This window comes from Poecilia reticulata, linkage group LG14, assembly GCF_000633615.1.
Source record: "Poecilia reticulata strain Guanapo linkage group LG14, Guppy_female_1.0+MT, whole genome shotgun sequence".
In the NCBI taxonomy this organism is placed as follows: Eukaryota; Metazoa; Chordata; class Actinopteri; order Cyprinodontiformes; family Poeciliidae; genus Poecilia; species Poecilia reticulata.
Window position 1 is genome coordinate 569,274 of NC_024344.1, and position 14,699 is coordinate 583,972.

The 14,699-nt window shown below is 39.8% G+C and overlaps 1 protein-coding gene across 17 annotated transcripts in view; it reads right to left on the minus strand.

The window, feature by feature from the left end:
* The window catches only part of rapgef6 (Rap guanine nucleotide exchange factor (GEF) 6), a 145,091-nt gene that overhangs the window by 43,381 nt on the left and 87,011 nt on the right, over positions 1 to 14,699 (minus strand). For all 17 annotated transcript variants that reach the window (XM_008426850.2, XM_008426849.2, XM_008426867.2 and 14 more), the window contains 5 exons: positions 11,227 to 11,358; positions 6,730 to 6,910; positions 4,361 to 4,497; positions 1,787 to 1,945; positions 118 to 270 (listed from right to left, as the gene is read on the minus strand). In XM_008426850.2, the coding sequence (XP_008425072.1) occupies positions 118 to 270; positions 1,787 to 1,945; positions 4,361 to 4,497; positions 6,730 to 6,910; positions 11,227 to 11,358 (762 nt within the window). The remainder of the gene's footprint in view (positions 1 to 117; positions 271 to 1,786; positions 1,946 to 4,360; positions 4,498 to 6,729; positions 6,911 to 11,226; positions 11,359 to 14,699) is intronic.

Sequence of the window (14,699 nt, forward strand, 5' to 3'; positions counted from 1 at the left end):
GAAATACTTCAACATATTTTTACTGAAGCAAAAGTAAAAGTAGTAGTATTTCTACTCAAGAGTAGAAATACTTCATAATGAAATTACTCAAGTAAAAAATAAAACACTCTTACAAACCTTGATGACGATGTGACCCTTTCTGGTGCCGCTGCGGTCCAGCTCGCGGTGCTCCTTCACCATCACGATCTCCCCCTCCTCCTCCACCTTGTGCGTGTTTTTCTCCACGTGGTTGAGGATGCGCCAGTAATCCTCCTGGGCGATGCAGACGAACTGGTCGAGGACGACATGCGGACAGCGGGTGAACTTGTAGTAGAGCAGAAGATTGCTCTGCACCACGTTCGGATACTCAAAAAGCAGCAAAGTGGACGCATGAGAGCTGGCAAAGTGAGGCATGGGAGGATCGCACGGACAGAGGAAGGAAATGTCCAACAGCGGAAAGCTCTCGCTGAAATAAAACTGAACTGGGAGAAATGGAGGTCCAAAATCATCTCAGCTATTTGAACAAGAAATCACTAAAACATGACCTGCTCCTCTTGTCTAACTCATCAGTTTCTGCATTTGTTTCACTAACGTCTACCTCTGCAACTTCCTGTTTATGTGTGGTAAGGAAACGATATGCGCCGCAGAGGAACTAGTCAGTGTGGACAAAGGGACCTTCTGTGACTTTTCACATCGCCATTATATTAAGAATGTGCTTTTTCTTTAGAGAAGGTCACTCTAACAAAGAAACTGATGTTACTGGGATTCCGCTTATATGAAAAGTTTATATGAAAACAAGCAGGAGGAGAAATGATTGASCTGCAGAGGCAAACATGAACTAAGAAGAAAAGCAGAAATGAAATCAACTCAACTTTGGCATTTCTGCTCCATGACACACATTTTACTTTACAGGCCAAAGACGAGCAGGACTAAAATTAAAAGATTCAGTAGCAGTAAAAATAAATACTGTACAGAAATGACTTATTTTTGTACAAAAGAGGAAGTGTCAATCATAGAATCAGTCTTTTTGTTTTACTATAGGAAGGAGAAATCWTAGAGCCAGTTCAGGCACATGCCAGAAAAATTATTATAAATTATAAGAAAAGAATCACAAGAGTTCATTCAAACTCATGATAAAACTTTTAGTGAACGGAAGGAGCTAAAAATCCTTAAAATGTTAAAGCTTTAAATACTGTTGTACACTTTATGAAGCTATTACAGTAAAGAATAAAAAACACCAGCCATTCTGCACTGTAAAACATAATAAACTGTGCCTGTTAGTTTTTGTAGTTGGTCTTCTGTGTTTTTACAAATGTGTTACTTTTGTAGGAGTGATACCACAAATAATTGTGTTTTTTTTGCAGCAGGAAATATTTAACTGTCAAAATCTTTCTTTCTTGTAAGCGAGGTAAAAGTGTTTTCTTTCAGTCAGCTGACAGGCAGTGCACAGAAATACGTGAGGGAGGGGCAATGCTGTGTTAATCTTTACAGTATCAGTGCTTATGTAGCTAACGAAACCCAAACAGAAACTGTTTTCTCTTGCTCGTTTGGTTCAAATGGTGAAAAGTTTCACCAATTAAATAATTTAAATAAAACAAGAAAGAGGGAAAAATTCTGATTTTTCATAATTTGATAATTTTGTTGTCAAATTCTTTTAAACTGTTGATCAAATATTAAATTAATGTACCATTACTGGCTATTTATGATGATTAAATAGATCAACAGCAATACCAAAAGTGCCGTCAGATTGAGGAATTAATTTTCTCCACCCTGAATAAAACCACCATTTCTGTTTGTTGTGTTTTACCTGGCAGTCATCTCCTTTGGTGCGAACTTCTCCGTTCATGTACTGCTTATCCAGTGAGGGCGAGATGCCAAAGCTGTTCCCCATACAAAGAGTCTCTGTTCGGCTTTCTGCACGGCTGATCTCCACGGCTCCGTTCAAGATCACATACCAGTGGTCGAGCTGCAGACAGGCCAACAGCAGCAGCAGCAAATTATTCTGTGATTCCAGCAGCTAATCCCATAAAATGGGCCATAATTGCTTCTTAGCACCGTTTTTTTTTTTTTCAGGTGTTTGACAATACAGACATGTTGCCGTTTACAACCGGTGTTATGAATTTAGTGCAGTGCGACACACAGCAAGCGGGGGAAATGACGCAGAAGAATTGTTTAAGAACAACTGAAAACCACTCATATTCTTCTGTTTTCTTCGCTCTCTGTGTTGACTACGCTACACACACACACCTGTTGCCATGGCAACTGGCAATATCGTCACTATACATATAAACAAGATTCAACACCAAAAAAACACCCAAACATTTCCTACACACAGTCCAGAACATTCAGTCAGTTGCAGTTTTATGTTTTTAGGCTTGATGCTTATTTTGTGATCATTAATAAGTGATCGCTGAGGTAGCTTAGCTACCGCTGCTGTTAGCTAAGCTAACACAGCGGTGGTAAATTAGCTAATTTAAACACTACTGATGATCTGTCAAGAGTTGGTGTTTAGGTCAGCTTCTACTTTTATTTTTTAACTGAACCAAAACACGCCGGATCCCACAGCACATCTACATGTTGAGGTTGTCATAGTCAAGCTAGCATAGCTAACCTACTTCTCTCTCCCTTCCTACTTTTTTTAAAAATTAAAACATTTTCCTAACCTTGAAATCTAGTTGTTGAAGTGTTGACAATTGCAAGCAAAGCACTGTGTCGTTTTTCTCTTATATATTACGCAGACATTTAAGATTTAGCGCATTATGTTGACCACTGAACAGTTAAAACCAATGCTAGTCATTGTTAGCTAGCAGCTTTTGCTTTGTAACGCGCCTATGGACACCAGTGCATACAGGGTTGGTTGTTGGTCTGTATCACTGTAGTCAAAACATCCATTGGTTGTTGCCAAACTTGAAATGGACTTGTAGTATATTTTGGTACTAGCGCGTTGCGTTTCCGAGTTATGTCTCCAGCCGTTGCTTTTTAAATAGAAACTGCTTCACTTCGCTCAGGAAGGAGGGCGAACGAACCCTGGGCTCCCTCTGCAGCCATCACTGATATTTGTGAGAGCTTCTCTCTTTCTCGGCCCCAACGGTTTCTATTTCTGTCGCTTTACTTGCTGCCCCTCTTGTTTCTCTGAGGCGATGAAAAGGAAATAGTTGAGGCAATCAACCACACGTAGAAATACATAGCACACAAAAGTTGTTAACTAGCAACTCTGCTGTGCTATTATTGATTTACTTGATGAATATGTACAGAAATAATTAGCAACCATGACATCACAGGTGAAAAATGAAGCTATTTTTGCTTTTTTTGCTCCCCTGAAGCAAGCTCGTTTCTCCTCTACTACACCACTTTAGCCTCTTTATTGTCCTCTCTCTCTCACTCAGCCAAGCCATTTTGACTTCTGAGTGGAGCCAAGTGCCTCTCTTTGACATTCACCATGTGAATCCAGAGACACTGTGGAGGAGCGCTGCCCATCAATCGACCTGACAGAGACAGCAGGGAGGCACACAGACAAACACACGGCTGTTCAAATACACATTTTCTGAGAGAGTCTCTAAGTTTTACCAATGCTGAGATCAATCCCCGTCTTCCTGATCTCAGAAATGGTCGATTTGATATCAATTTTCGGTCAGTTTCACTGCTGCTGTGTGGAAGAAAACAGTCAGAATGGATCTCTTGTCTCTCAGACATGTAACTTAATTAATTTGCTTTGTAGCAGCTCAAGTGACTGGCAGCACTAACACAGTGGCTCTGCACACTTTGAGAAGCATCACAGGCTCCTTCAAACCTTCATTTACTGCTTCCGCCTAAAATATGCTAACAGTTATATTCTGGTTTTGAACTAAGAGAGAAATATTGACAGAAAACAAAGGTTTATCAACACAAATTGTACAAAAGGTGTGTAGCATCCAGCATTTGTCATGCAAAATATCAATAATATCAATATTAACATGTCCAAGCCACATCCAGGTTTCCCAGAGGGAATGCTGGGAAAGTGTTGTTTCCATCAGCAGATGTATTTCAGATGAAGCTACCTGTATTCTGCTAATGTCAAAAAAACTAACAATTTCAATTGTGGTGTTTCAAACTTCATCTGTCAAGAATACAGATGTGATTTTTTTATATGCAGGAAGGGAAATCACACAGGAAGCTACATTTGATATCTATTGTCTTGTATGTTATCGGTTCCTCGTTGACTTAGCTGTGAAAAGAAAATGTTCCTGAGTTTTCGTGGGTGAACCTGTTTCTCCATAAACGCTTTGCATGTGAGAAAGTCCCAAAAGATTATTTGAGAGTTTCAAAAAGTCTCATTTTTTTGTGTCTTGCTTGACGTTTGAGCTAAATATTCTGTGAAATGAGAATGTGAAATCATTCCTACCTCTTGTTTGTTGTGCAGGATGACCGTGCCAGATTGCTCCACCACCTCAAACACCATGACGCTGCACAACTCTCGCCGTACGGACATGGTCATGTTGGCGAACGCAGGCAGCTGGTGCAGAAACTCCAGCAGTTGTTCTGGTTGTCAAAGAGACGATAGCTTTGTTAGAAGAGAATCTCTTAAAGCTTCTCTTTCTGCAAAATGTGACTTTTTTTTGCTACGTTGCCGATAAGTTACTTGTAAGTTAGTTTTGTCTTAATTCAAGTGCACTAAAACATCTGCAGTAGAAACTGGACCAAAAGTACTTGGTAGGATTTTGTGTTTTTGCAGTGTAGGAAGCTGCTCCTCTTTTAAAACATGACAACCAGAGCAGAAATTACTCTGGAAGAAGTGCATATAAATCATAAAGGTGGAATCCCATAAGAGACGTAGAATCCGCCTCATCTGTGCTGCAGCGGAGAACAGAGTGACCTTGATCCAAACTGCTCAAGTGCTTTAAAACTTTTTTCTTCACAGCCTCACTGCTGTAGTTGTACATTTTTATTGCTCTTCTGCTAAGACTCCTCTTGAGTTTGCTCCTTCTTGGTTTTTGTTAAATGCAACCTACAAGGATCAGAGTGCATTTCTTTGAATCTCCATCCATCCATTTTCTTTACACAGTTGTCCCTTAGTGGGGTTGGGAGGGTTGCTGGTGCCCATCTCCAGCTAGCGTACCGGGGTCACCCTGGACAGGTCGCCAGTCTGTCGCAGGGCATCACAGAGACGCACAGGACACACAACCATGCACACACACACACACTCACACCTAGGGGCAATTTGGAGAGGCCAGTTAACCTGACAACATGTTTTTGGACTGTGGGAGGAAACCGGAGTACCCGGAGAAAACCCACCATGCACAGGGAGAACATGGAGACTCCATGCAGAAAGACCGGGGCCGGGAATTGAACCCAGAACCTTCTTGCTGCAAGGCACCAGCTCTACCAACTGCACCACTGTGTGCTGCAAGCATGATGAAGGCAAACTATGCAAATATTACACATGCAATAAAGTTACAGTTACTCTAAAAAACATAAATTATGTGCTACTCCATCTATGTTGACCAGTTTAGTCAGATAAATTGTTAAAAACAAACCTAAAATTTATACTTTTCAGACATGCACTCTGAACATGTAAATATACTTTAGTACTGTTTTTCTTTTGTTTGTTTTTCTCTCAAATGCATTTGCGTGTATAAAAGTTTATTATTTTACTACAAAAGCCAAACTAACTAACTAAACTAATACTGCCAAAAGCATGACATAACACCTGTTATGAACATGATGTTTATGTCTGTTGTCATTAAGTGCCATTCTGTAAATAATGACACTTTTAATGCAATTTGTAATGGAAGTTTGCAATAAAAGCTTCATTATTTAAGGACAAAGCTGATGAAGATTCCGATGTTCACCCCTTCAAATAAAGTGTTTAAATTAAATGCACCCCTAATGACGCTATTTTAGATTCATTTTCTTCTTTTAAACTTAATATTCATGAGCTGAAGAGAAGGCGGTGAAAAGGCCAGACCCCCGGCCGGCCCGGCGGGCTCGCAGCAGGCCAGGCCTTTACCACCTCGCCTCGCTCTCTGATGTGGTCACCTTCCTCTCCAGGACCCCACTGGGTCCCACTAATGAGGCCGTTTAAGTGACTGCCTGCTTAAAAATACACATTAGAAGGGCGCTGTTGTTTAGATACCTCTGCAGGGGGTTTTGTGAGGGGAGGGCTCCCTGTGTGTTCAAGCTGAGCGACTGATGGTCCCAAAATAGCAACAAAACCACACCAAATTAATTTTTTAAACAATTTTATACAAATATTTGATCAGTAGGGGCGCACCGATTCCGTTTCTGGCCAATTCCAGATCTGGGTAGTAATTAGTTACATTTACTTAAGTAAATTAGGTTTACAACACTGTACTTTTTACTTTTACTTTTTTTTAAAGATAATTCAAACCGATTACCTTATAGGTAATTTGTACTGAATTCTGTCATAAAAACAAACTTAAATCTGAGTAAACAGTGACTGATACCAGTATTGGGGAGTAACTAGTTACATTTACTTGAGTAACTTTTTGGAAAAAATGTACTTTTAGACTTTTAGGAGTATTTTGTTTTTACTTTTACTTGAGTAATTTTATTCTGAAGTATCTCTACTCTTACTTGAGTCAAATGTCTGTATTTTCTACCCACTGAATGAAAAACAAACATGTTTTAACCAAAATCCACCAGACTCCGACACACACCTGCAGTTTTGATAAAGTTTCAGAAGTTTTTTTTATTGAAAAAAACGTATAAAACTTAAAAACTGAAATAAAAAAAAAAGCAAAAGAAACTGACCGATGTCGTCGTCGTTGCGGTCGGCTGGGTCTTTTTCCAGACACTCTCGGACCAGGTCCCGGCCCAGGAGTCCGTCTGACGCTCTCTCCAGGTCTTCATCCTCCTCCTCCTCTTCCTCGCTGTCCACTGGAGCCTCTGGCAGTCCAGACAGATCCACGTCTCCCAGGTCGCTCTCTGTGGCCTGAATCACAAGAAGCAATCACAAGAAGGTGGGAACTGTTTTAGCGTTTTCTGCAGAGACAAAACACAACCACCAAAAGCCAGAGTGTGGTCGGATGAGACACATTTTTTAAATTTTGGTCTTACTTTTTGAGTAAAACTGCTGCAGAAATCTCTAAAAAAAGGTGAAAAAAATGTACTAATAAACACTAACTTTACCTCTACACAACAATCCGCATCAAGTGGAGATTTTTTGCAATTTCAGCTTAAAGATATCCAAAATTGGACGATTTATTAAATCAACTTTTCAGATTTTACTTGTAAAAACAGCTGATAACGTTGTTACTTTTTCTTCCAGTTAGCATTTATTTGCTACTTTCTGTTGATCTGTCACATAAAATCCAAACAAACTACATTAAAGTTTGTATATGAAACATAAAAATGGTTTAAAAAAAATAAAAGCGCTGGTCTTTATAATAAAAATATGAAACTAAACTAGTAGTTAAAATTCTTTACATGTTGAATTAGTTGGGAATTTGAAGGTCAATGCATTTTGCCTGTGGGTGGTAGTGTAACACATAAAAAGAAATCATTAAAAAAATCCATACTTCATTATAAAATACCCAGAATATTTACAGACAACTATCTGGAACAATCTTTATAGCACAAGTTAAAAACTAAACCAGGTCAGAAGACCTGGACTTTCAAAATAAAACCACATCCTGGCGTCCAAAACCTCTGAATGTTCAAATGTTCTGGCTGCTCAGGGTCCAGGACGGCCTCAGAAGGAGCAGGGGCAATTAAGCCATCAACCTGGAGGTTAAAGGTGGAGCCCTCTAGTGGCAGGACCAACGCCACGCTTTTCTGATTTCTATTAAAATTCAAATGTTTGTGCAAGTTATTGTATGATGACGTTCTCACATGTCCCACAATTTCAGCAGCAGTAAAAGACGAGAAATTAGTTTGGAGAAGTAAAGAAGTTTCCGCCTGCTCAGTGTTTTCTGTTTCAAATAAATAAAAGACAAGATCCCAAATTTACAGAACATGTAAATGATTTAATACATTTGAGCTTCTGAACTCTTTTATCCATCATTTACAATAAATTTACTATATTTTTTTTTATCATTTACCGATTTAAAATTGCCTAGTAAAATTTAGTGATTCTTTTTTTTGCCATCCTTGCAGGAATAAAAAAAAAAAAAGACTGAATCTGAATCATTTTAAAAAGAGCAACAGCTCACAAAATTCTCATTTTCTTCCCTCACTTCCCGTCGTGAACAAACCCTTCACTGCCATTCACACCTGATCGCTGGCTGCGCAGGAGTTCACCAATGTCAAAACAAGTTTTAGCTCAAAGGATATTTCCTCGACATGAATGACGTCAAATCCAAAGAAAACACCTCATGTTCAAAAGAAGAAGAGAGATGTGGCAAATGTTGCTTCAGAATGTAAACTAGCTGAGGGAGGAAAGGGCAAAAGTCCAGAAGTTGGGTAAAAACAAACCTCTGAGGTTATAAAGAATATAAATGCATGGGAGAAACTCGGTAAAACAGTGACAGCTGAGGAGCGCAGCTGACTGGAAGGGTCAGCCCTTTAAGACAGCTGTAAACAAACACGGAGCCGGGTCAGCAACAAGCCGATGGGATCAAATCCGTGTGATAAATACCTAATCTGAGGGTGAAATCATCTGCGCTCCGAGTTAAATGTCAGACCCGGATAACCTCATAACCAACCAGGCACTGAAAAATCCTGCAGGAGGCTGAAAAAAGGGGGATAAAATACCTTATTTTCTTATTTTGGTCTGTTTTTGCATCTTTTTTTTGTTTGTTTTGCTTTTTTTGTCAATATTAATTTCTTGTATTAAATATGAATAAGGTGCTGTATGAAAAAAATATTTTTTTTTACATATTTGTTGAAACTGTTGTGGAAAAATAAAAAAATATAAAAAACTGAGCTTTTCTTCCTACTGCCAGTACAGACTAGAAACAACCAATCAGAGCAAGGAGGCGGGTCTTAGCGCTGTCAATCATCCTCCATGTGGTGCTGTTCACCAAAACTATCAATGTTACTGATTTGTAATGATTTAATAAATTTAAGCTACTGAAATTTTTTATCGATCATTTATATTAAAATTACTATATAGTAATATACAAGCTATGCTAGCTGTAACCTAGCATAGCTTGCAATTCATGCTAAGGCTAGTTAGCACAAAGAACATTGATGGTAGATGAGCGGTTCTCCTGTAACAGAAAGTTGTTTCTCCGCCATTAGCACATTTAGCAGTACATGAGGATTATTGGCAGCGCTAAGCCCCACCCCCTGGCTCTGATTGGTTGTTGTTGGAGCATTTCTTTCGACTGTAAGTAACTGTAGCTCAGTTCTTTTTACAGATTGTCTCATAAACTGTTAGTTTTAACAAATATGTAAAATACATATTTTTTAATAAAAGTTGCATCCTGCAGTTATTTTTAAGAAAAAAGTATGAAATATTTTTTTCTTCCTTAAATGTTAACAGATCATAAATCAGCTCAATAACAAACTAACCTTCCCGGTTGCCGTGATTAAAGCTACATAAAATAAACAGCCTTGTAAGAAACTCTAAGATCCATTTATAAACACAGCCTGCTGGGCGGGACGGCCAAATAATTACTGTAAGCCTCAGCTTGTGGAGGCTAAAAGACACATTCTTGGATTTATAACGGCTTTCTCCTCTAACAGCGGAGATTAGAAAAGTTGGTGGATTAAAACGATTAGATGACAGGTTTATTATGTTCTCTTTTCTCTCTTATTGACTCTCAGTCCTTCAAGCACTCAAGAGAGGCTTGTCGAAGCACACTGAGCTGGTAAATACTGGAGAAACGTCACAAAGGCAGAGAAAGAAAGAGGCGTGCAAGGTGACCACGCTATCTGCTGCAGTGGAGTAATTAGCAGAGAAAACAAACTATTTCAAAATTAAAGGAGACAAGAGTGAAAAAATACCATCAAGGTTTTCTGAATCTACTAAATGCTCCTATTTTATTTGACACAACTGATTGGAGAATTAGTTGTAAACTCATCAGGAAGTTGCCGGTTTCTTGTTTTGTGAAGCTAAAGGCTGTGGATACAATTTTCATAACCAACAGGATTTAAAATATATGTATATCTTTTGCCTTTCTGGCATAAATGGTCGTTATTTATTCATATTTAAACCAGCAGTACTTGCTGCAAAGCAACACTGTAAAAGACTGAGTTAAAATTTTAATTTAATTTTGAATCATATATTAGTAATTAGCAAGATGAGCGCTGCTAGCGCCGCTAGCGCTGCTAGCGCTGACCAGACGTCGGTTTGCGTTTTCCCTACAAACTGAAAAGCCTCAACTTTGCTTTAAAATTTCAAAATGTCTTCTTAACTTCCATACTGTTGACATTCTTACTTTAGGTTTTAGTGATGAAACAGTGAAGAAGTAATGAATCCATTTTCGAGTAATATAATGGTAATGAACTTTAAATTGGAATAAACATTTAGCACTGGAACTGGAAAACATTTTTTAAGTATCCAAAATAAACAACAAATAAAATGAATGTAAACAAAAACAAGGCTAGTTGAGACCAAAACACCAGATTAAAGATTTTTATCCTCCAGTTTTTGGTAGAAAGATAAAATCATTCAAATGGAAATTATTGAGTTTGTTTTAATTTATCATGCGATTAATTGGTTTACTCTTTAACCTTAATTTGGCAGGGGTATGAATAATTTTAAGCTTGACTGTGTCCAGGTAAAAAATTAAATTTCTTCCACCCAATTCATGCTACAATGGCTAAATGTGAGTTGGTTCCCTCAGTGAGAACATCCACACCGAAGAGTTTAGGTGGAAAAACTACTCAGTCCTCAGAAACGTTCACCTGTTTCTGATGGCAGGTTATCAGCAGGAGCCTGTCAAACCGAACACAAACTAATAATTAGTAATAGTTATTAGGTTTATAACATCAGATCGACGCCATCAGAGTTTCTGCAAAATGGCCACCACTAACGAAGGCACAGCGATTAGGTTTCAGTACTTTAACTGTGGGAAAGATGGCGCTGCAGAAGGTTAGGTTTATTTCCTACACATGACCTTTAGTCCACAGCTGGAAGATCAGAACTGATGAGCAATAATTGGAAGGATTAAAGGTCGACAGGTGAGCAAACAAGTCACTAATTTTAGCAGAGTTCATAATTTATTCATTTTTAATTATTAATGGCAACGTGGGAGAGAAGCATTGATCATTCATTCATCTGTAGCTTTTCTAATAGAACATAGAATCTGTTCCCAGCCGATTCTGTGACCCAAAGAAACGTCTTTTTCCTGGGGAACCCACCTGGTAAATGTCCGACAAGCTGCTGCTGCCCGAGTCGCTGGTGATGCTGCACCCTGATTGGCTGGGCGCCATGTGCATCACCTGCTGGTGGGCGTGGTCCGTCAGGTGCATCTTATTGAGATCGGCAGGAAGCTGTTCACACAGGAAGAAACGCACACGGAGAAACAAGGATGAGTTTCCAACATTACCTGTGTTACACAGGGAAAATACACAAATGTTCTCACACACACGCACACGCACGCACGCACGCATGCACGCAGCGGTTTTCATCAGGCTGAAAGCCAGAGCTGCAGAAAGTAACTTCCGACGGCCGTAAATCAGGATCCAGCAGTTTCGACTGATGTGATCTTCTGGTGTAAATCCTGACTTTCTTCTCACAGACAGAAACAAGGCAAACAGAAGCCGTTGCCAAATAAGCGTCACATGCAATCAAACATTTCCGGGGGGATGAAGGAAAAGCAAACCCAGTCCAAAGCTTTCTGCTCTCTTACGTTGGAGAAAACTTCCACTGCGCAGATCTCATTTCCAGACAAATCAGAATCTGAAGTCGACCGACTAAAAACATGAGAACTGCTCTGCTGCAGCTCCTCCAGAGCAACACGGAGTCCAATTCACTCATTCTTTGATTCTTTTCAGTGAAATAACTGAGTAAATGTAACCAGTTGCTACTAATCAACACAGCAGATTCTGAATTAGCCCACAGCTATCGACCGGCTCCGCTAACGACCGTTCAGTCTCCAGTCCTACCAGCTGAGACCGAGGCCGGGTCAGGCTGAAGACCGGGTCAGGGCCGGGTCAGAGTGAGGACCGGGTCAGGGTGAAGGTCGGGTCAGGGTGAGGACCGGGTCAGAGTGAGGACCGGGTCAGAGTGAGGACCGGGTCAGAGTGAGGACCGGGTCAGAGTGAGGACCGAGTCAGAGTGAGGACCGAGTCAGAGTGAGGACCGGGTCAGGGTGAGGACCAGGTCAGGGCCGGCTGGGTAACACGGCGGCGGCGGCCGCTCGGCCGTAAACTCCGGCACCGACTGCTGCGCACATGAAGCCTCGTTGAGCCGAACTGGATCTCAGCAGCAGAGGAACCACAGCGGCTTCATGCAACATTGAAGACGTTACGTCTGGGTGTTTCCCCCTCTGAGCGCTTCCCCCTCTGAGCGCTTCCCCCTCTGAGCGCTTCCCCCTCTGAGTGTTTCCCCCTCTGAGTGCTTCCCCCTAACAGCTCTGCTGTTCTGCACAACCTTTAAGCTTCACCATCTTCAAACCCAGAGGGAAACACCAACAGAACCGAGGAAGTTCATGTCGCTAATGTGTAATACAGCACATTACATTTACTAAATAGCTGCTAGGAACCGGCCTCATAGAAAATTCCATATTTTTCCAGAGTGAAACACCTTGTGGACATTCTGGTGCCACAGATTTAGCTTGCTGGGTTTTATCATCTGCATGTTCCACGTTTTATCAGACTAAAGTTGGATAATCGGCAGATTTCCCAGATGTTGTTTACATGAAGAGAAAAAAATCAAAATCAGCTCCATTTCAGAACTGGACTGGATTAATTTACAGCCAAATACAGCTGAAATAAATACAACCATTCAAAACCGAATTGGAAAACAGTCAAAACAAGTAATATAGTTATAAAAAAATTATTAAATACGTGAAAGCTGAAACCATTAATCACGATTAATCTACTAAATAAATGATTGTCAACTAATTTAGTAACCGATTCATTGTTAACTGGAGTATATAGACTCAAATTATTTAGAAAAAAGACTGAATTATTCATTTATTTACATATTTTAATGCATTTCTAATATGCAAAAAGTTTTGAGTGGTAAAATGAAAATCTACTGATTAATTGTTACAATAATTGATAAATCTCAGCCCTAAAATATGTTGTTTTCATGCTGTAAAGCACTGTGAGCTGTCTTGTTTTTGAAATGTGTTCTAGAAGTAAACTTGACTGATTGACTGATTATTGATCAAGGCAATACCAATCAGCCTTCAGTATGCAGCGTTGTGCTTCCGCATCTATTTAAACATGAAATATTTGTGGTTTTCGTCTATTCAGACTCTGACGTTAACACATTAACAGCACAGCTGTTTCTTATAAAAGCATTTAAGGATCAGCGTCGTAATTTTAAAAGCCGCTATTTTAACATTTACGCCCCAATATTGTCCGAGGAACGAGGTGAAGGAGCGACTGAAGAAGCCTTTAAGTGAAATCCATTTCCTATTAAGCACAGCAGAGTAATGCTTTGTGTGATTCACTATTGACCCAAAGACAACATGCAATCTTGGGGTTATTGATTGAATTACATCCAATCACATTTACACATCACTCTACCATTAGTCCTAATACTTATTGCTGACTAACTGCATGTTTACCGTGTTTCTGTGTGACGGTGAATAATTGCTAATTTCACCAAAGCGAATGCATATCGATTCCTGTATGATGGAGAAGTTATGAGCCGTTCTCCCAATATTTTTACCGGTACTGGGAGACGGAGCCCAAAAGGGGCAAACTGGTGCATCGAGCCTCATTTATGAGGTGAATGGCAAAAGGAATAAAGTTTAACATTTGCTTTTTAAGTCTCAGAAGTCTGAAAACTTGAGGAAGTAAAAGCATCGAATTTCAATAATTGATCAATACTGGACCACCTTTCAGCAACAGAGGTTATTTTAGCCTCAAGTGTCCAATAAATCTGCACTGCAACAGTCAAAAGTATAATTCATGTTAATAAAAAGGAGACAAAAACTCCAGCCTCCTTTAAATAATGGAGTTATTTCTAAACAATGGTAATTATTCAAACTGTTCTTTATAAAAGGAGAATATTTATTAATTTTATGTTACTAACAGTTTGTTTAAAGACAAGTTAAAATCAGATGCACCTACGTTCACAACTAGTTTTTTTTTTTTTAGGAGTTAATTGAGCAAATTTGTGCACTTTAAAAAAAATTAAAAAAAATAAAAAAAAACTGGTGTGCAAAGTTTCCATATACAAAAATGACTTTATATTGATACTTCAGGCTGCTGTTTGGTCTCAACTAGAACAGTTTTTAAACATAATTGTGTTTACAGAGACTTCATAATTCATTTTATTTGTTGTTTTATTTATTTAGAATATTTAAAAAAATAGAGTTGAAATTTGGGGGGAAGTGGGTTGGAGTGGAGTGGGGTGGAGTGGGGTTGAGTGGAGAGGAGTGGGGTGGGGTGGAATGGGGTGAGGTGGAGTTGAGTGGGGTGAAGTGGAGTGGGGTTGAGAGGAGTGGGGTTGAATGGAGCGGGGTGGAGTGGGGTGACGTGGGGTTGAGTGGAATGGAGTTGAGTGGGGTCGAATGGAGCGGGGTGGAGTGGGGTGGGTTGGGGTGGAGTGGAGTTGAGTGGGGTGGGGTTGGGTGGAGTGGGGTTGAGTGGAGTGGGTGGGCTTGAGTGAAGTGGGTGGGGTTGAGTGGAGTGAGGTTGAGTGGAGTGGGGTG